Source organism: Trachinotus anak, unplaced genomic scaffold (assembly GCF_046630095.1).
Source record: "Trachinotus anak isolate AG129_WGS33_773 ecotype Australia unplaced genomic scaffold, CSIRO_AGI_Tana_v1 ptg000011l, whole genome shotgun sequence".
Taxonomy (NCBI): Eukaryota; Metazoa; Chordata; class Actinopteri; order Carangiformes; family Carangidae; genus Trachinotus; species Trachinotus anak.
In genome coordinates this window covers 13,506,937-13,526,275 of record NW_027273862.1, presented here as the reverse complement: position 1 = coordinate 13,526,275, position 19,339 = coordinate 13,506,937, and the positions used below count along the sequence as shown (strand labels likewise).

General features: G+C 41.5%; 2 protein-coding genes across 2 annotated transcripts; both read right to left on the bottom strand.

The window, feature by feature from the left end:
- Window positions 1-574: 574 nt before the first annotated feature.
- On the bottom strand, window positions 575-12,322 carry qser1 (glutamine and serine rich 1). The gene is made up of 13 exons (XM_071488501.1): window positions 11,951-12,322; window positions 10,352-10,461; window positions 9,651-9,788; window positions 6,060-9,398; window positions 5,046-5,350; window positions 4,525-4,641; window positions 4,275-4,408; window positions 4,008-4,195; window positions 3,715-3,852; window positions 3,530-3,627; window positions 3,019-3,165; window positions 2,691-2,786; window positions 575-1,871 (listed from the first exon to the last, which is right to left on the bottom strand). The coding sequence occupies exons 1-13, from the start codon at window positions 12,058-12,060 to the stop codon at window positions 1,731-1,733; spliced, it is 5,061 nt and encodes a 1,686-aa protein (XP_071344602.1). The 5' UTR covers window positions 12,061-12,322; the 3' UTR covers window positions 575-1,730.
- Window positions 12,323-13,589: 1,267 nt separating this feature from the next.
- prrg4 (proline rich Gla (G-carboxyglutamic acid) 4 (transmembrane)) lies at window positions 13,590-17,501 on the bottom strand. Its single transcript, XM_071488502.1, has 7 exons — window positions 17,133-17,501; window positions 16,891-16,995; window positions 16,621-16,784; window positions 16,484-16,511; window positions 15,838-15,979; window positions 14,964-15,158; window positions 13,590-14,806 (listed from the first exon to the last, which is right to left on the bottom strand). Exons 2-7 carry the CDS (start codon window positions 16,979-16,981, stop codon window positions 14,779-14,781), a joined length of 648 nt encoding a protein of 215 aa, XP_071344603.1. The 5' UTR covers window positions 16,982-16,995; window positions 17,133-17,501; the 3' UTR covers window positions 13,590-14,778.
- Window positions 17,502-19,339: the final 1,838 nt, after the last annotated feature.

The following is a 19,339-nucleotide window of genomic DNA, read 5'->3' as shown; positions in this document are numbered from 1 at the left end:
GCCTGTTTTTGGGCTGTGGATTGCAGGATGCATCGTTAAGGCTTTTGGAGGCATTATGGAGCCAGTGACAAAGCATCTAACGAAGAGCGATAATCTCATTCTCACCCACTCTTCTTCAACCAAACGACCTTGGTACACAGTCGTACCATGTAGCTTCTAAAATCCAACATGCTGTACGGATAGTCCTCCTAATCTCCTGTCCAGGAAGCGTTTTCATGCATTCTATCCATCCATTTCTGCCGCCATTAGCATTTAGATATGCATGTTATAGAAACACACTGGTTAAATATTTCTGGACAATTACAATTTTTCACTCCATTTGAATACTTTCTCTTCACTTCAGGCACCCTTTCCATCTTCTTATGAGATTGGACGTTAGAATGTAATTTCATTGAGAAAATCTTGAAAAACAAACCCTCATTTACCTTAATTTACTGATTCAGCAAAGAAGATTTTTTTTTTTTGCATTTTAGCAGCCTGTTGTGCATCTGTAGAAAAACCTTCTAAGCTATGACTCGTGTGTTACTACAGCATTTTCAAAATCTGGTGCATCACATAGTAACAACAAAACATCTAATACATGCGGCACTTTATTTACAAACTGCATCTTTAAAGAACAAGATTACTTTGATAGCATAAAATTGGTAACTGACTTATAAAGAGTCCATTTCTGAAAACTGTGAAAAAAACAATGAAAAAGTGTCTTAGAAACTGTAATGAACAAGAGAATATAACAATATTTACTTCTGTGAAAAATATATATCTATTTGTCATAAAATGTGGGCTATGTCTGTAAAGGAGTATAAAGACAACTTTTACTTACTCAATTTTACCCTCAGATAATTCAAGGTAATAATATTTGATTAACAAAATTCCTAACAGCAGTAACTGGAACTGCATTTTCATGACTTGCATCTTATAAGCAAAGGGCTGTTTGAAGCAGTGAAACCACAATATAGATACAGCTCATAGTTACTACATTTCTCCTTCAGAGAATTGCTGCAGTTCCCACCTCCCTGTTTTATACAAAATGTACATTATATATAGGCTGGCACTCCATTACGAAATGGATGTTTTACAAACAGTATATAACTACGGTTATATATAATATATAGAGATTTTTTTTTTTTTACAATATAATCAACTCTATGTGAGCCTACTTATCAAATGATTGATGAAGGCATGTTATAACTGTAGGCAATCAGATTTCTGCATTTTTATTTGCTGTGCTCTACTTCCTATGCCAATTGCTTTCTATCTAGTGCATACTCACTGGTTATGATTTGGTATTTAACTAAAAAAAAAAAAAAATTTAAGAAACAAACAAACAAAAAAGGAAAACAACAATAGAAATCTATGAAAACGCCCATAAAAAGTGGGCTTGTAACTACAAAAACCTAAAAAGACTAGGAGAAGCAGTATGTGAAAATCTTCCAAAAGGCTCCCAAAGAGTCCTGGCCCTATGTTGATCAGGTTACTGCTTTCTGCTGGGATGCCGTGATGCAGACCATAAACGTCACTGCTGTCCCAGTGTTCACCTCTTGCCACTTTTATGCCACAGGCCCCCCCGAACGTCTTTCAGGTGAATCAACAGACAGGCGCCTGATTCAAATCTCTGTGTGGCTGGAAGTAGAGACTCACTCCATCCTTCTCTGCTGCCATTTTCACCTTGAGGCATCCTCTTATTTTTAAGTGTTAGACTTTATTTTTTATTTTTTGTCAGGGATGGATCATCGGCAGGCCTGCTGCACTTGATTGATTAGCTCTCCAAATCGATCAAATAGTCCCTCTACCCAAGCTCCGTTCTGCAGACACTTCTGTACAGTCTCCTCCTGCCCCAGGTCCCCTGCCTGCACCCGCAGAGATGCAATCTGGGAGAGCAGAACCACAAACAGGAGTATTTATTATCATTCTATTAACTGAGCATACAGGCTTTCTCAATTGCTTTGGTACATCTCTCAAATCATTCTAATCATTTGTAAAACAATAAGTGTATTTCCTGAACAATTTTTACAAATAGCACCACACAATGGCTTATTTGCTCAAAATCCTTTATCTCTGAAAAGTAAGTATTTATATCAGTGAACATGTCTGTGCCATCAGAATGACAAGTCCTAGTGTTGTTGTTCATTGTTCATCATTGGTTGATCTATGGTTCACACATTCACCTACATTAGTGAAAAGTCAAGGTCCACCTGAGAGCAATTCATCAGTTCAGGACACATTTAGAAAAACGTCTAATAGAAAGGTATAGAAAATATACCTGACAGATTATGACAACTGGTTCAATCATTTTTACATGCGATGACTTATGCAATTAACTAATACCTTGATGTTTTGGAAGATAAGACTAGTCAACAGAGAACCAGAATAATGCATTTTGATCAACATGACATATTCAATTTAGAATGTAGGAGACAGTGGGTGGTTGTATACAATCATTTGCATGAATGTGCCAAAGCTTTTACAATTGTTCAAATGAATGAGAAATTGCCTTTGTGATGTACACAAGTAACTAGATGATGCGGAGGTTGAACAAGTAGTTTTGAGAAATTTAAATTTGGATCTGAGAAAAGTACCAACCTGAAAAAACTGGAACACAACAGAAGCAGATAAGAATAATAAGTATCAGAAGTAAAAGCTGTAAACTATTACTGGAGAGTGTATGTATGTGTAAGACTTTGTCTCACCTCATCCTTACACATGAGGTATGTGTGGTACTTGTAATGCTGTAAAGAGTGGTACAGAGAGAACCACTGAGTTTTCTGTTGGTCCACTGTATACTCCTAAAGAGGGGAAAAGCAAAACCTTAAAAACACTTCTCAAGCACATTTAAAAGTTCAACATTTTTCAAAAATAGTATTCTAATGGGGAGATAACATGACAGCAGAGGGGACAGCAGCATCAGTGTTCAACAGGATGAAGGAATGTGGGAGAAGCACAACTAATGACACTGTGCCCTCTGCTGGACAGATATTAAGAGCACACTGAAGTTACCGAAACATAATCCTGTCTTACTTGTGGCACTTTGTTAGGCATCTTGTAGGGCTTCATCGTCTTCTTGTTGTAGGCCTTCCCACTGAGACGCACCTTGAAGGCTGGGGTTTCCCCGTCCTTCTTCAGTTCAGTGACCACTGAGATCTCTGGGAAGCTGTCTAGAGCCGTCTGAAGGCACAGAACAGCCAAGTTAATCAGCTTCATACATTGCAGTCAACATCCTGTACTTTTTTCTGTACCTTTGTCATCAAAATAGATCAAGAGTTTATGTTTGTAGGCTTGTCTTTTAGTAGGAAATAATACCCCATTCAAACTCATTACGAACTGTGCAAATTAGACAAATGGAGGATTAAATAATGTCGACAGGATTTGACACAAAAGGTGTGACACATGATGTGCCAAGTCTCTGATAGTTACTTGCTTATGATTTAGAACATTATCACCATTTCCATTTCTGTTGCTCAGTCTGCCATTCTCTTCTCCACAGAACTCACAGTAAAACGTTAATATGCAGTTTAGAAGGCACACCTACCTTTAGGACTTGCCCTATGTGCAGTTTGTGAAGGAGGCGTTTCCTGTTGTCAGTGATCATCCCATCCACTCTTTTCATATGTGGCAGCAGCAACTCATCTGAAATATGACAAGTCAGTTTTGACCTATTATTAGGTCCCTCTAGCTGAGAGCAATAGCTCAGTGTCCAAAAATAAATCCACCCACCATTTGCCCTCTCAAGTGCTGTCATCACATCTTCGTCTAAGGCAATGCTGATGAGCAGTTCCACAAAACTCTTGAATGTCTCCTTCATGGTTCGTGTGTTGAGGAACCGAGAAGCAAATGACACTGGAGGGTTTAACTCTTCAGAGGGTGTGAGCATGTGTGTGAGAGAAAGAGAGATCAAGGATCAAGAAGGCATCAAGGGGCAGTGAGAGAGTGGGAAGAGGGTTGGACCACAATCACATCAACTTGTAGCCAAACTAGATCTAATGAGAAAAGTCACAAGGCTTCTTTACCATCATCTTCACCACCTTCTTCTGCAGATGATCCCGAGGCAGCAGGTGAAAACTCCTCTTTCCACTTCTTCCTCTTCTTAGGTGGGGGCTCTGCCCTTGGCTTGAGTTGTTTCGGTCGAGGCTTTTGGTTCTGGGAGACTGAGGAAGGGCTGGCTGTCAGGCCCAGCAAAGTTTTCACCTGAACACCCCTGAGTGGCAGAACCAAGAGTTACACCACTGAAGATCCATGTTTGGAAAAAATTCACTTCCATCAGCCAATACTCTTACCTTAGTGAGTTCATAGGCTTGCAACGCGGCTTCCGACTACAAACTCTTACATACTCCCTTTTGTTAACTGTGTCCAAGAACTTCACATATACCCTTTGGTACATGGTCTTGGCATCACCAAAGTACCCAAGATACTTTAAACACAGAAAGAAAAAACTTTACTAGTTTCACAGTAAACATACTTATTTGCATGTTCAAATACTCGTACACACATGCATACATGGGTATTGGCCTGTCTGCTTTTACTTACACTGTTCGTGGCTGAGAAGACTCTCTTTCCATCTCTCAGCTCAGGCACAAATTTCTGCAGCAGAGCCTTCTGGACTTTCCAGATGGCTGGAGGCTCAGTCCCTGCTCTCATTGTCACCTGGACACATGCACATGACAGAGCGCAGAACAGGCTTCAGTATGCAGTAAGAATGTAGTGTAAGAATATGAAAGAGTCAATGTTCAGCTATGAATGTGCACATGATCTGACATAAGTATCTTTTCAGAATCTTGGATTGAGCACTTTACGTGTTACAGATAAAGTGGTGTGTGTTAGAGCAGGTTTGTAATTAGTTTTATCAACTGGGCACCTTCAATGTTTCATTAGGATGAGAGCCACTATGCTGCTACAAGGCAAGAGTTTAGTTCTGACATGCCACATTTAACATTTAACACAAGCACCCTCACGTATAGAAAAATATCCCCTAAAGCTAAATTCTGCTGAACACTAAAATTCATGCTCACAATCATTCATTTTCCATCCATGTTGTTTCCAGACTGTACCTTCAAGTTTTCAATGTCTTCATTCCTGACAACAAACTCGTCTCTCTCCCGGTACATTCCCTCCCCTCCGCTGTCCGACAGTTCCTCATCAGTCAGTCCCTCGATGGCCACACTCATCAACTCCATGGCCAGCTGGCCTGGTGGGATCTCTTTGGAGTCGTCTTTGGCAGCAAATGCAGTACCTCCTGTGACGGTGTTTGTTGTTTGTGGCGGAGTGGCTACCTGCGGCAAACAGGTCTCAGTGACAGCGTGTGGCATGGTGGGAACTTGGTCTGGCTTCATCATTGATCCAGGGCTGTGGTTATCTGGACAATGCGAGTACATGAGCGTGTTGGGGACAAAAAAAAAAAAAAAAAAAGAAAAAAGAAGCATTTTCTGAAATTACATCTCTATTTGAGTGCATATGTGCAGATAATAAAGACATTCGAGACAGCATTTACTGAAGAAAAGTTAAAAAAAAAAGTTCACAGGAAACCTCCAATAGCATGCATTCTACCGCAGTTTGAGATATTTTTGTGTGACAGCACGCATTGCAAAGATGAGAGTGATGAATTAGTAAGTTTGTGCTAAATTTAAACAGGTGTTGTCTGCACTCATGAACAACTGACAAAACCACCTTAATATCATCTACTATTACCTTTTTAGCTGTGGATAGTGGTAGCTTGTTAATAAGTGTCTCTGGTTTAATGTCTGTGGTGCTGCACACAGACAATGTTTATGGAGCTTGGCTCCTGCTCAGCTTCCTAGCTCTATTTACTTATTTTCATCAGATAAATTGTGATTAAAATCAGCACTTTGTCAGTTTTAGGCAAACATCTTGCATGGCTGCTTCTGTTAAGGCATTAACATTTGAGTATGATGACTCTCTTATGAGGATTTGCTATGATATTTAAAATTGTATATAATGCATTATAATTGAAACCCCAATGAATGAACAATAATATAAATGATTGTAGGTTGATGTTCTGATGACATACAGACATCTCTTGACAAGCTTAAGCAGGGTCTTATTACCTGTCCTGGTTTTCCGATCTGAAGACTCATCCAGAGCTGAGAGTGCTGAGCTGATGCTGTTCCTCAGGGCCTGGTTCTTTCCAGTGTTCTCCTCTTCATCTGAGCTGAATGATGGCAGCGTTTCCAAGTTCTTTTGCAGATCTTCATTCAGACGTTTCTGCTGAGTGCTCGCTCCTTGACTCTCCTGGGGAATCAAGGGCCCTGGCAGAGTCTGTAGTTTTGGAGGCAAAGCAGGCAAAGTACATGGTGGTGGTTTGGACGATGTGCACGGCTTTCTGGGTCGACTGATTGTCCGAGTAGGACTTGCAGAGTACTGCTGTTTGGGGCCAGATTTGATGAAGTCTAGGAAGGAGCCAATGAAGCCAGTTTTGACCTCTGGCTGTTTCTCTTCCACCTCCCGGATCTTCTGCCTGATTCTCTCCTGCTGTGGACAACCATCATACACACTGTGTGAGGCAGAAGGAGAGCTGACATCACTACCCCTGGAGTTTTGCCGCTTTGCCTGCCCACTGCGCTTGGGCGCTCTGGCCTGTCCACTGTCCTCTTCAGGACCACCTGGTTTGGTCAGGGACTTGGAGCGAGCCTTCTTTTTGGGAAAGTCTTCACAGCCTGGGCTCTCCATAAGGCCGTCCTCTGTTTTAATACACTTGGTATTCCCTTTCACTCGGCTCTGTAGACCTGAGGGATCATACACCTGCCCAGCTAAATGATAATCATTCTCAGAGCTCCCTCCGTCTCCATTTGTGTTAAGATCAGAACTGCTGTTGTGGTGAACAGATTGACCATGAGAGTCTGTGGCCATCTGAGCTCCATTTAGAGTCATGGTCAAGGTGTGGGAGTTAGTGTTGGTAATGATTGGCTGTTGTGCTGAGGAGAAACTAGGTGACATGTGCCTTATATCCACAGTCTGGTAGTGCCCTTTAGAATCAGCAGTGTTTGCCATCACTGCCATTTCAGCCTCAGCAGAGGATGCAGCTTTGACAAAGTCTTGTGGCGTGACGCCACAGGCTGCTACTGTGGCAGCCAGGATGTCGTCAACATTTGACAAAATATTTCTGTCATCTGCAAGTAGCATTGAATCAGGAAAGCAAATGGAGTTGAGAGCAAAGTGGTTTTTGGCATCATTTGACTGCTGATTTGCAGACTGGCTGTAGTGGTGTTTAGAGGAATCAGGGCACCCAGAGCTCTGTCCTGACACTACTGTGCCCTGCTGATTGTGGGTTTCAGTGACAGTGGGACCCAGCAGTTCCCGATCCATCTGAAGATACTGGACATGAACAGGGCCTACACCTTGGGGCGGTTGAATACTTTGCACCGACACCACCTTTGAAGGGTTTTGACCATGGTGGACAATGGGCTGCTGAAGCAGAATCATCTGGTTAGGCTCAAGGAGAACCTGAGAGCTGGGGACAGTGATAAATTGGGTGTGGGCTGCTGGAGCTTGGCTCTGGGACTGATTGTGATTCTGGTGGTTCTGTTGATGTGGCTCAGGGGATTTGAGTTGGAGAGAGTGCTGCTTGAGCTGCTCTGAGCTCAAAGGTACATGTGAAGATACAATACTGGAGTTTGTAGTTTTTGTGTTGGTAGTGTCCTGACCATTGGCACTGCTTAGATGAATGTGCTGTTGGCTCAGAGAACCCATTCTTTCATCCTTTACCTGTGCTGTGTGTGTATGACCCAGTCCCATAAGCTGATCATCAGAACGTGAATTGCTTCGTATAACACTTTGTGTTTTGTGATGATCGTCCATTTTGGAAACAACATAGATGACATTAGGAGCAACCATGTTGTTATCTGCTGCAGAGCCCTCCATAGATGCCTGCTGGAGAGCCTCTAGGTCCTGGATAGGAAGCTCTTCAAGTTTCTGTTTGCCATATGTTGGCTTTATGTCCTGTATTGAGGATCTAACATTATTTTGTAAGGCTTGAGCAGATGAAGAATAGGTAGGCAACGATGCAGACAAAACATATTTATGGGGCTGTATTTGTTGCTGGGGCAGAGTGTCATGTGTTTTCCCTCCCACTGAGGCTTGCATGAGGGTGTAGTCCTGTGTGGAATTGGATGCAGCCAGGCTTCGCACACATGTGGGTGGATAAGAGGAGTTAAGGGATTGGTTAAGGGATTGTCCTGTAGCGTAGCTCTGAGACTGAGTCACTGAAGCTTGCCCCTGTGACTGAGGTGTAAAAGTCACATTTGGGGCACCCTGAGAGTGGGATGCGGGGTAGCTGTCAGAGAGATTCCCCTGACACAAGCCCTGGACCTGGGCTCCATACTGGACCTGCTGCTCCTGGCTCAAGCCGGGACTGGAGGAGTAAACAAGAGTCTGACTAACGGTTGCCACATTACCAGACTGGCTAGAGAGGGAAGGCAGCGTCTTGTAAAGGGATGAGAGTTTGTCTGAGGTGGAACTGGAGGGCTGTGACTGTGTGTGGGGGGTGATGTAGGTTTGGGACAGAGTACTGGACATTAGGCTAGGCAGCTGGACTGACTGCTGATTAGCAATCACTGAGTTCTGGTTCTGTCCTGGGGAGGTATATCGCTCAGGTTCTGTCAGGGTCTGAGTGTGGCTGTGACTCTCTTCACCCCCAGCAGGGTGCGGAGCTAGTTTGGCAGAGCAGTCTTTAGGCTTCGGCACCGAAGTGGAGGAATAAGCTTGAGTTACTGAGTCTGATTTGGGTTGTGGAGCACCATTGACTCCTTGAGAGGAATCTACTCCTGTAGAAGGGCTGCAGGACACTGGGGTCTGACGGGACGGGTCCTGCTGGTAGGACACATCTGCTTCACTGCCAGAGCCAAAGTACCCCGGTAAGGAGTGCTCAGAATTGGGCAACTGCTCTGAGGCCGTGTGGCTGCTAGAAGGCCTCTGGTGGTGTTTGATCACACTACATTCACGCTGAAGAGCTCTTTCAATAGAGCCTGAAAAAACTGTGGCTCCATAGGGCTGTGTGGCACCATGAGGGGCAGGCAGGGTAGAGGGGAGCAAGCTGAACTGAGGTTGTAGGAGGTGGGGGGCTGATTCCTGGGCTGAACGGTAAGTAGAGGACTGGACAGGCAAAGTGGAGCCCAAAGCAGGGGCAGAGAGATGATTGAAGGCCAGGGCACTAGGAAGCACAGACTGGCTTGATTTGAGATGTAGGAGGGGGTCATGGTGAGAAAACAGGCCATTGGTGGAAGAGCTGAAGGCAGGATCCTGGAGAGCCAGGGTGGGGTTTGTAGCGTAACTCCTGGAAGGGTAGGCACCAGTGTGCTGATAGGACGACAGAGCAGCAGGAGAGGGAAAAGTGGCAGAAGAAGGCAGGGCACCAGTCAAGTACAGCTCTGTGGTGGAGGAGTTTGTACCTGCGTGGCACAGAATACACAATATAAGGACAGGATAGGGAATGTGAAGGGCCAGAATCTAAGCAAAATTTAACACAATGAATAAAACCTGTATCCACAAAAGATAAAACTAGTGATAAACCAAAAACTTAAAATTCTTGAAAAAAACTTGAAATGCTTTCATCACCAATGGTTTTAATTTTGCCAATACTTATATTAATGCCTTTTTGATCAAAATAATTAAAAAGACTGAATAAGTGGATGTGTTCTCACCAGCAGGCCATGACGGGGGTCTAAAAGGAGGAAGCAGTGAGGCACTAACAGGACCAGCCTGAAGGCTTCTAGACTCCATGGCTGACAGGAAGCTCATGATTGAGGTCTCAGAACTATTACCGTTTGAGTCAAGTGTTCCTGACAGTCAAAAGAGGTAGAGAAAGATGATCACAGTGAGAGACGATGTGAACAAGGGCTTCTGAAGCAGATAAATTCAACAGCCTAAAGTATTGTTAACCTAAATTGCAGGTAAAAAATTAGCACTTAACCCTAGTGATGTACTCAAGCAGCCGGCTTGGATTTTATTTATTAAGGTTTAGGATATTTGCCTCTGCAATTTCTCCACCCCTAATTCACTGAAGGTGGAAAAAGTTGTACAGTGCTCAAAGCATTTAAAAATGGCACTGCTGAATAAAAATAGTTTTGTACTGTAACCTGTTTCTGCCAAAGAAAATGTCCCTATTACATCTGACTGTATATCCTCCTAAGTAACAGGGACATGAAAGACACATGATGATTGGGTTTTTCAAACATAATTTGTCACCTCTTCATTCACCTCTACCTTATGAGTGCAAACCTAAACATATAAAACGAAAAACATCTGCATGGCTAGATACCACTAGCAGTAAATAACAAAATAAAATTAGTTTTTTAGCTAAACTGAGTCCTTGAAGACAATGCTTACAGCATCCATAACTCACCTGCTGCTGCAGGAAGGTGTGACGTAGTGTAGGTGGGAAGCTGGTGGGTGGAAGTATAGCTTTGCCGCTGGAGGAGCTCTGTATCAAGGTGTGTTGCACCATAACTGGGACTGCATGAACACACAAACACATACATGTGAGCTCTTATCTTCTCGAGCAGAAGCAGAGTGTCCAACTATGTATGAACAAGTAAATCATGTCTCTTGACACAACTTGTTTTTTGAGTTATTCATTCTCTTCAGTCTTGGCTGTCTACTGAGTGACAGGCACAGTAGGCCCACACCATATTTGCAGAAAACACAACAATAGCTCTGTGAAGCAAGCTTTGAAAATGTGCTAAATTCAGTTTATAATGTGATTCAACTGATCCAGTTTTTGCCAGCAAGTAAACATCTGTGGATGGAGAACATAGAGCTCAACATGAATTGTCTGCCTCCATCTGTGATCCCTTCAACACTTTTTACAGTCACTGATTGCTGAAATAATAGTAAATGTCTATTTATTAGTTACAATTTCTTAGTCTAATAGACAGCCAAAAGCCACAAACTTGTGTTATTTAGGTAGCAACATAAGGTAAAATGTAAATATACATGTTAATGAGTATTTCTGAACCTGTAATCAACATGTTCATGGTATAATTTATTTGATTAATCGTCATTATCAACTGATTTATCAGAATAGTAGAATGAATTGTTTTTTGTCATGCAACAAGTCAACTGAGTAATCATTTCTGTAATCCAATTCAGTTGATATCTTTAATCTACCTGCTCCAGCTTTTCTCTTTATGCTTTACAAAGGTAAATATATGGAAACACTTGCCAGATGCACAGGATTGTACAGATGACAACCCTCACGACTGTGACTTTTATCTGACTTATTTGTAGCAGATACTAAAATTTTGTCATCAAGCATGATCACTTTTCATTACTATAATATACAGTAGAAAAACTAAAACTAAGACTTTAGTTTACCTAAGTTACAGCTCTGCAACTTTGGCAGGTTTTGCAGTGACAATCACTTTGTGTTTGAAACATAAAGTGAGTTACAAGATAGCAGTGGTCTCCATAATGGCTCTTGGAAATAAAAAAATTGAAGTAATAGTGGCACAAATATGCAAAGATTTCGACACGTCGCCTCTTTGCTCTTGGTTAACAACACCAATAGCTATATACCACTGATTTTAAGTGCCATTAACTGGCATGACTAGCATCGATTGCTAGTTACCTATCTTGTTTTGGCTTTGACGAGCACCTGTGGGTCGAGAAAACAGGCCGATAACATGCTAGTTTAAGCTGCCTAGCTGATAAATTGTTGCATACATTAAACAACACCAGTCTCTAGTTTGTACTAACTCTGCTCATGACCATGCTGAGGAGACGGTGTGCTAACGAAAACTAGCAAGGTAGGAGACAGTAACAAACGGCTAGGAAACCACTGACAACTCAAAGCCTCCACAACTCCGTTCAAATTCCCAAATTTCCCCCAATTCCTCCACCGACAACAACAAGAACCTCAGCACTTTTCTCCAAGAGCAAAGCTAGGCCTTCCATCACCGAGATTTCCTTCGGAAGGTGACCCGCCCTCTCCTTCATCTTTTACCTTGGCTTGATACTAGCTGTGCTGCGGTCATAGGCCCAAGAAGCTACGGTCTGTGCTGGTGGAGCCAGCGCGTCCGCAAAGCTGGAGGTCGGGTAGTTCCTGTCCATCATCCGGTGAAAGATTCACTTCCCCGACGGAGCTTCGTGGAGCAGCGGACACACATCGTAGCAGCCCGGGTCCTACCCACCGACCGACCGACCGACCAGGGCAGGCACTCCCGTCTCAGCAGATCGGCAAAAAGCGCCGTGAAGCTGCTTTATTCCCGACAATAGCCTACCTTTTCCCCCCTCTGAGAGATTTCGTTAATTTTTGTTCATCTCCCGTCATGTAGAGCTGTGAAAGCCCTGCATGGTTTCACGTACCCATGTTATTAGGTTTCCCAGGATGCACCACAGACTTTGGCTGCAAGTTTTGTAGTTTTCCTTCCTTCCACCTAAAAGTTCATATGTCTCCCTCCTGCTTGGCCCCTGAGATCATGTGGATACCAAAACTTTTCTTTAACGTCATGGAAGCAAAACATTGGTTGTAGCCTGACTCTGCCAAGGTACAGTGTTGAAATAATACGAACAAAAAGATATATACTCTTGTGCATACTATCATGCATTTTATAGGCTACTTGGTGAATTTAATAATAACAACAATAATAATAAACTCCGTCGAATTTCTAAATTTTAGAGAAATTCTAGATGTAATGGAGCTTGTTTGGAGACTGAAAGTTGATATAACCTTTGCCCGTTCAAGCAGCCACATAACATTTTTTGCTATTTAAAAAAAATGTAGGCTACCATTTGCCAGTCTTGAAGATGACATGCGTAAAAGTTCTCTGCCGTATATTCCTAATTGTTTCATTTTTATTGGCCAGATCTAGGTTCAGAAATGCAACTTTACAGCTTCAGAGCTCATTTTCAATGTCTTCGTAAAACAGGTACATCAAACAGTAAACTGACTTGATTTGTTTTCTGTAAATCTAAAAACTGTGAAAATCACAAAGACTTGCACTTTGTTTAAAATCTGAACATAATCACCACCTCTCAGGCCCTTGATGTGTACTTTTTGTTTTGGTTGTGTGGTACAAGGAATTTATACTTGTGTGTTTCATTAAAGAAGAAGACGAAAGTAATGTTACTTTCATATTACAACGGTTCTCTTCTGGACACTTCTGATGCAAAAAGACATGGGTTTACATGAAAACTGTTAACTTTGTAGTGGACATACAGAACAACATTCTTCAACTGCAATTATAACTTCCTGTGGATTATTTTTTTCCTAGGTAAACCCATTTTTAAATAAGGTTCTCTTATGTGGAGTCCCTAACAAAACATCCTGTGGCCAATTCATATAGTCTTCAGTCTTTCTTAGCAACTTAACATATTTTACACATGGCACAACAGATGAGCTCAAATCTCATATGAACCTACCGATTAGTCCAGTTTCACACATTGTAGAACATGGACACAAGATGGCTGAAATTCATACTACTTGTTAAATGGTAACTGCACTGTTCCAGTTTCCACATTTCTTTTACAGTTGAAGAAAATATAACGTTTCATCTAATGTGGCCTACAGTAAATTTGAAAAGGAGTGTGCACTTGCAGGCTCATACACAATCTCACTCATAGTTGACAGATGAGACATTAAATAATTAAAATATCAATTTTATTTAAAATATCTGTACAAGGTTTTCATATCAGGTAGTTACGCTTCAGATCAGCCTCAACAAACGATCCCTCAGTAAATTCTCATTTCATTATAAACTTTGGTAAAAAGTAATACACAGTGACACAACTACTTAAATCTTGTATTTCGGCATTAATCAATGAAAATGAGATGCTCATTTAAAGTACAGTTAAGTTGTTTCAGACATGTTGAATAAAAGATTGTGCTGCATCTTTTACAGCTGTTACATATTTTTTAACTATCATATTAACCACAGCTATAATTTTGTTGTATAACTGTAAAAAAAAAAAAAAATTCTATGTAAATGTAAAATGTTATAAAACTGCCTTTGAAGAGCTTCCACCTCCATCTGTTCATATTTCATTTAATAATTAACCACACCAAAGATATTGAAAGCAAAAATGACTTCACATATCAGTAGAGCATTCTCATCATTTGGTGACTCAAACATACGTGTTCTGATACACTATAACTTCATAAAGCAGCAAGAAAATCACCACATTAAAAAAAGTAAACGATGTTGATACACAGCTGAAAGTAGAAAGTGAATTTTAACAAAGCAAGCCAGTAGATCAGTGCATCAAAAACACTTGTGTTATCCTTAGAAGTATTTATGCAAAGTATAAAGTACTTATGGCAAAATTAACAATCATGCCATTAAAAGCTGTTTTGCTGGTATACTTTTCCTTCTGAAGGAGACAGGAAGCTGTATGACGACACACAGTCCGTCTCTCTGTGATTACCATTAATACTTAATGTGTAATAAAACCTAATCCTTGTCATATACTCACCCTATTTAAAAAAAAACACTCCTTAAGAGAATAAATATACCTCCAACTTAAAGCTCTTGTTTTTAACACATTACTGAGTCTTCATTTTCATTTTGATAAAGAGCAGCAAACTGGCTAAAATGTATTATAAAGCTCATTCAACACAGGGTAGGGGTTACAAAGCAAAGCATAATCACAGCAGAGAAAACAGCAGAGGCTACCATAAAACTACATTTTGGCACTAGGAGGTCGAGCAGAGAGGATCAAAAATGGATGAGTGGAAAAAGAGAGCTTAATCAATGCAATAAACAGAAGGCATAAGGCACTGTTGTGATGATGAGAAAAAAAAGAGCTGGGCAGCACAGTCGATTTCTGAAGGTACTACCGCCGAATACTTCCATGTTGTGAGCTAAAACCAAAAATGAGAGAATATGTTATAAAAACATGTATGAATTACCTGTCTGTGACTGCTTTATGGATTGTGTGATTGTGTGTGTGTGTACACAAGGAGGAGCCTGAAAACTGAGACATAAGATAACTGCAAATACAAATGCATATGCAAATACCCAGGATAGGGAGGAGGTGGGGCGTCATGCTGTCCACTTTTTGCGATTGCCTGCTCATAGGACGGTAGTCCTGGAGGGTCTACTTCCTCCATAAGGGGTGGGGGTGCAGGTGGGAGCCCAGGTTCCAAGGACACCTGCTCTAGCCGTCGCATTATTAGAGAAGCATTACTTCTCCTTGGGCGGACCTGAATGGAACTGTGAGAGAATTGTGGACATATTATCATACACATTTTCTCATACACTTCAATGGGGAAAGTGTGTCCAAACCCTTGACTGGTACTGTGACCTACTTAATGACTCTAAGTATTGAGGTTAGAGTGAAAACCAACTTGTGATAAAACTGTGCACAACAAAATGCAAGGAAAACATTTTTAGGCCCCACCAGTGCTACATGCTGTGATGAGAAGCATTAACATATCACTAGAGCAGGTGCAGAACTGAAACAATTGATTAATTGATTAGTCAACTAACAGAAAATTAATCAGCAGCTATTCTGATAGCGGCCTACTCATATCAGTCAATTTTCAAGCAAAGCCAGAGAACATTCACTGATCCTAAATGTTAGTATTTGATGTGTTTCTTTATCGTGTGTCATTGTAAACTAAATACCTGGAGACATTTTCCGCTGTTTTCAATTTACGGGCAACATGATTAATCGAGAAAATAATCAGCACATGAATCAATCAACCACAAAGTGTATTTTATTTTGTATGGTGCAGGCAGTTTTTTCAAGTACTGGGGTTTTTAGTCCAAAATACCTCATGGATACCATAGCTAGAAGACTGTTGTATTTCTATAGTAAAAAGTTTGGTGGGATAATGTAACTGTGTAGTACTAATAATAACTATTAATAATAAAATACACTCTCACTCACCTCGCACGGCTGAAGCCATCCTTGCATTTGCCTTGACAGAAATACCAGATCAGGAGGCCAAAGATAACAACAGCCACTCCAGCAGCAATCAGTCCCACCAAAAGAGATGTCACATCAACCCGTGTGGGCCGCTTGTCCTTTTCTGTGGATCATAACAAACCACAGGGTGCAACAGGACAGCACTGAGCTCTCTTTGATAGCATCAGTGAGTTCTACTACATAATAAAAGTAGCCATCTGAATATAACATAATTGCTTTTCCTTTTCATTCGATATTATACTTTAGCTTCAAAGGAGAAATGTATAGTATACTCTAATATATAGAGTACAGTCTGATTATTTGCAGCAATGGCTACACAATGATTGGATCAAACCAAATGCAATCCTCAAGACAAAACAAATGGAAGTTGCGGAGATACTGTATGACCCACAGTAGGAACATGAGCAGCTTCTCGAGTTATAGACCAAAGCTACAGTGCACTGCTGAACAAGTGGTGAAACAGGTTTTGAAAACAACTGTAGTTGTCTGTAGTTGTGCTGCAGGCTAGACACAAATGTCCCTTAATAATACACTACTATTGTCTTTATGTTTGATGACATGATGATCCATGAAACAAATTGAGTTATATCCTCTGTCTCTCTCTTACCTGCCGTGTATTTCTTCCAAAAAGCATCCTGCCAAAAAAAAAAAAAACAACATGTGGTGAACTCTGCTGTAAGGCCTCCCTCTCTCTGCCCATTACATGACCTCAGTAGGCCAGCCAACTGAACAGCGTCACTTAACTGTGGCCGGGATGTTTTCAAAGACCTCCCTTGCCTCCTCGTAATTGCACACTTCTTCATAACACTCCCGCTCCAGATTTCCAGGAACGAAGATCTCAAAGTCAAACCGGTTGAACAACAGATGGCGACCCAGGAACGTATTTGCATCCTCATCATCTACAAACACTACAGGGAACGCAGACAGACAGATGAAATGACGAGCGGGCAGGTTGACAGACCTTGGGGGTATCAAAATGAATCGATCAGGAGGTTCCTCGGTAGATCATTTCACCTTCTTGGTCCTGTTTGGAGAGTAAGCTCCTTGTGCAGGCCAGATCTCCACAGGACAGCAGTTGAAGGAGAAAGAACAGAGGAAGCAACATGCTGATGCGTGCACCTGCGCACGGCCAGCGGGTGGGGCATTAAACGACAGCACAGAGGGCAGAGTAGGCCATCAGCAACCTCTTCTACAGACTACTATACCTTCACTTTTTCTTAGACCAAACAGCAACGGGTACTTATATTCTACATTACCTAGAATGAAAAGTGGCGCATAATGATGGGAGGAGTTCAGCACCAAGTAAAAAAATAAAAAATAAAAAATGAAACCCACAGAAGCGGTGTGTACGTGTCCCAGACTCGGAGCTGATAAGATGAACCAGGAAACGTCCAAGCGAAAGTCACAAATAACTTGTGTTTGCGAATTCCCCTCTGGGAAAAAAAAAAAATATATATATATATATATATATATTAACGCGTCTAGTAACTAAAGATGAAGTCGTCCCCGAGTGATCCAAGACAGTTCCTGTAGGTTTAAAAGGAAAAAAAAAAGGTTTTGTTTACTCCCAACAAATGTGGCCTCGGCTCCTCCTGAACCACCTGCGAAGACTCAACCAATCGATCACGTTCACCTGGATGATATGATAAGGCGGGTGAATAAACGCGGCCGCTAGGTGGCGGCTGCAACCACCAAAGTGAAAGCGCTTTTCAGCAAGTGTTCCCAAGCCCCAGCACTGAAGAGGATTACGCACGCACCATCAGACTTCTGCCTCTGAGTCAGACACCGCAACTGCACTCCTCCCAATGCCAAATCATTTGTATACCTCTACTCTTGGTCATACTTAAGCAGCCCCATGTGAGTCGCCGTTGGGGGGGGGGGGGTATTAAAAATTATGAATGCTTGTGACTGCTCAAGGCTTTTTATCACACCAGCTCTCCAAACATATCTATGTATTTGTATGAGCTTAGTACTGCAGTTATGGTACTAAACAACTAAAACATTTTAACGCAAACTTCTAAAGATGCTACCATGTAATAGATTTATTAGGTCTCTAACCCTATTTAATGCAAGACATTTGTCATGTTTTGTCATGTAACCTTTGGATGATCTTGCTAACTAATTTACTGGAATTTAAAGGGTTATCTTACTTTAATGACCCTTTAAATGTCATAAGTTTGCCTAAACATCTGAACTGCTTCAGTCTCGGTGTCTTTTTCACGTTTACAATGTTGTGTCTTCATTTCTAATTGTTAGGCGTAAATTACTGTTGTAACACAATGCTATCTTTAGGGATCTTTGCATCAGGACTCTTTTAAAAGCACTAAACCTTGTTTCATATGATCTTTCAGCGGCTTGGGAGCTGGTGACTAAACCGCTGTGTATGGGCCTTGTTTGGGAAAAGGTTGTGTAAAGGGCTCCAGAGCCATTTTGACAGAGGAGTGGCTTCTGTGATAAAATGCACTTAGTTTGGCTTTTTCCACCACAAGGATTGGTGACTATAGCAACCTTACAGACACCACGAGCAGCAAAACATGGAGCAACGAAGCAGTGAAGATAAAGCTTCCCATTCTGCTTAGCTAACCATCTTCCATAAAACTGTTTATGTTTCACACTCTCCATATAAATAGACATATCTGTCTCAGAGCCTCTGGGTCTCTTGGTCAGTGTTTATGTAAAGCAGAGATAGGATGCAATTGGACATTATCTCGCTGACTTCTGGATGGTACTAATTGAAGGGCAGTGAGAGCTCCTCTCTTGTACTTGGCTACGTCTCTGGATACTGTCAGACTCTTTTATTTACCCAGAGGAATGTCGATATGAAGAAAAGGGGTGAAGAAAATGAGAAATTCCAGACTTTACTCAGGGCATAATGTCAGATGATATTGCCACCTTACACCATAGACTACGTTCAAGTTATGATGTATAATAGTGTTTTACTGATGGGGAATTCACACTACGTGAGCTAACACAGCAAGGTTTATGCTCAATCACACTCAGTGGTGACCAGTGGTGGGAGTGTTCAGATTCTTAAGGTTCACCATTTTTTCACAAGGAGAACCCATTTTCACATCTAATGTAAGTGATGGGGGGCAAAATCCACAGTCATCGTTCTGTATAAAAATACTATTCAAAGTTTAACCAAAGCTAATATGAGACTGGTCAAGTGGATATCTTCCAAGAATCCAGACTGATCTGTCCAACTCAGACAACTGATGCCTTATATTAGCTTCAGATAAACTTTGGAATGTAATTTTGCACAAAAAGAGGGCTGCAAACTGTGTCAACCATCACTTACATTGGAAGAGCACTATAGAGATCCCTTCATCACTATGAACAGGAGGAATGATTACAGAAAGCGAAACCTGTTTCAATGTCCGTATCAGCACCAGGCTGTTGTTTTAAGACAGCCTTTAAAAACTGTGAACCCATCCTTTCAGTAGTGCCAGTACATAGCATAGAA

Coding starts and splice junctions, on each gene's coding strand:
- prrg4 (XM_071488502.1), bottom strand. CDS start 16,981: ATGTTGCTTCCTCTGTTCTTTCTCCTTCAACTGCTGTCCTGTGGAGAT. Junction 16,785..16,890: donor CTCCAAACAGGACCAAGAAG/GTGAAATGATCT, acceptor CGTTCCCTGTAG/TGTTTGTAGATGATGAGGAT. Junction 15,980..16,483: donor TTGGAAGAAATACACGGCAG/GTAAGAGAGAGA, acceptor TATGATCCACAG/AAAAGGACAAGCGGCCCACA.
- qser1 (XM_071488501.1), bottom strand. CDS start 12,060: ATGATGGACAGGAACTACCCGACCTCCAGCTTTGCGGACGCGCTGGCT. Junction 4,196..4,274: donor AAGCCTATGAACTCACTAAG/GTAAGAGTATTG, acceptor TCTGCCACTCAG/GGGTGTTCAGGTGAAAACTT. Junction 2,787..3,018: donor TGCCTAACAAAGTGCCACAA/GTAAGACAGGAT, acceptor TCCCCTCTTTAG/GAGTATACAGTGGACCAACA.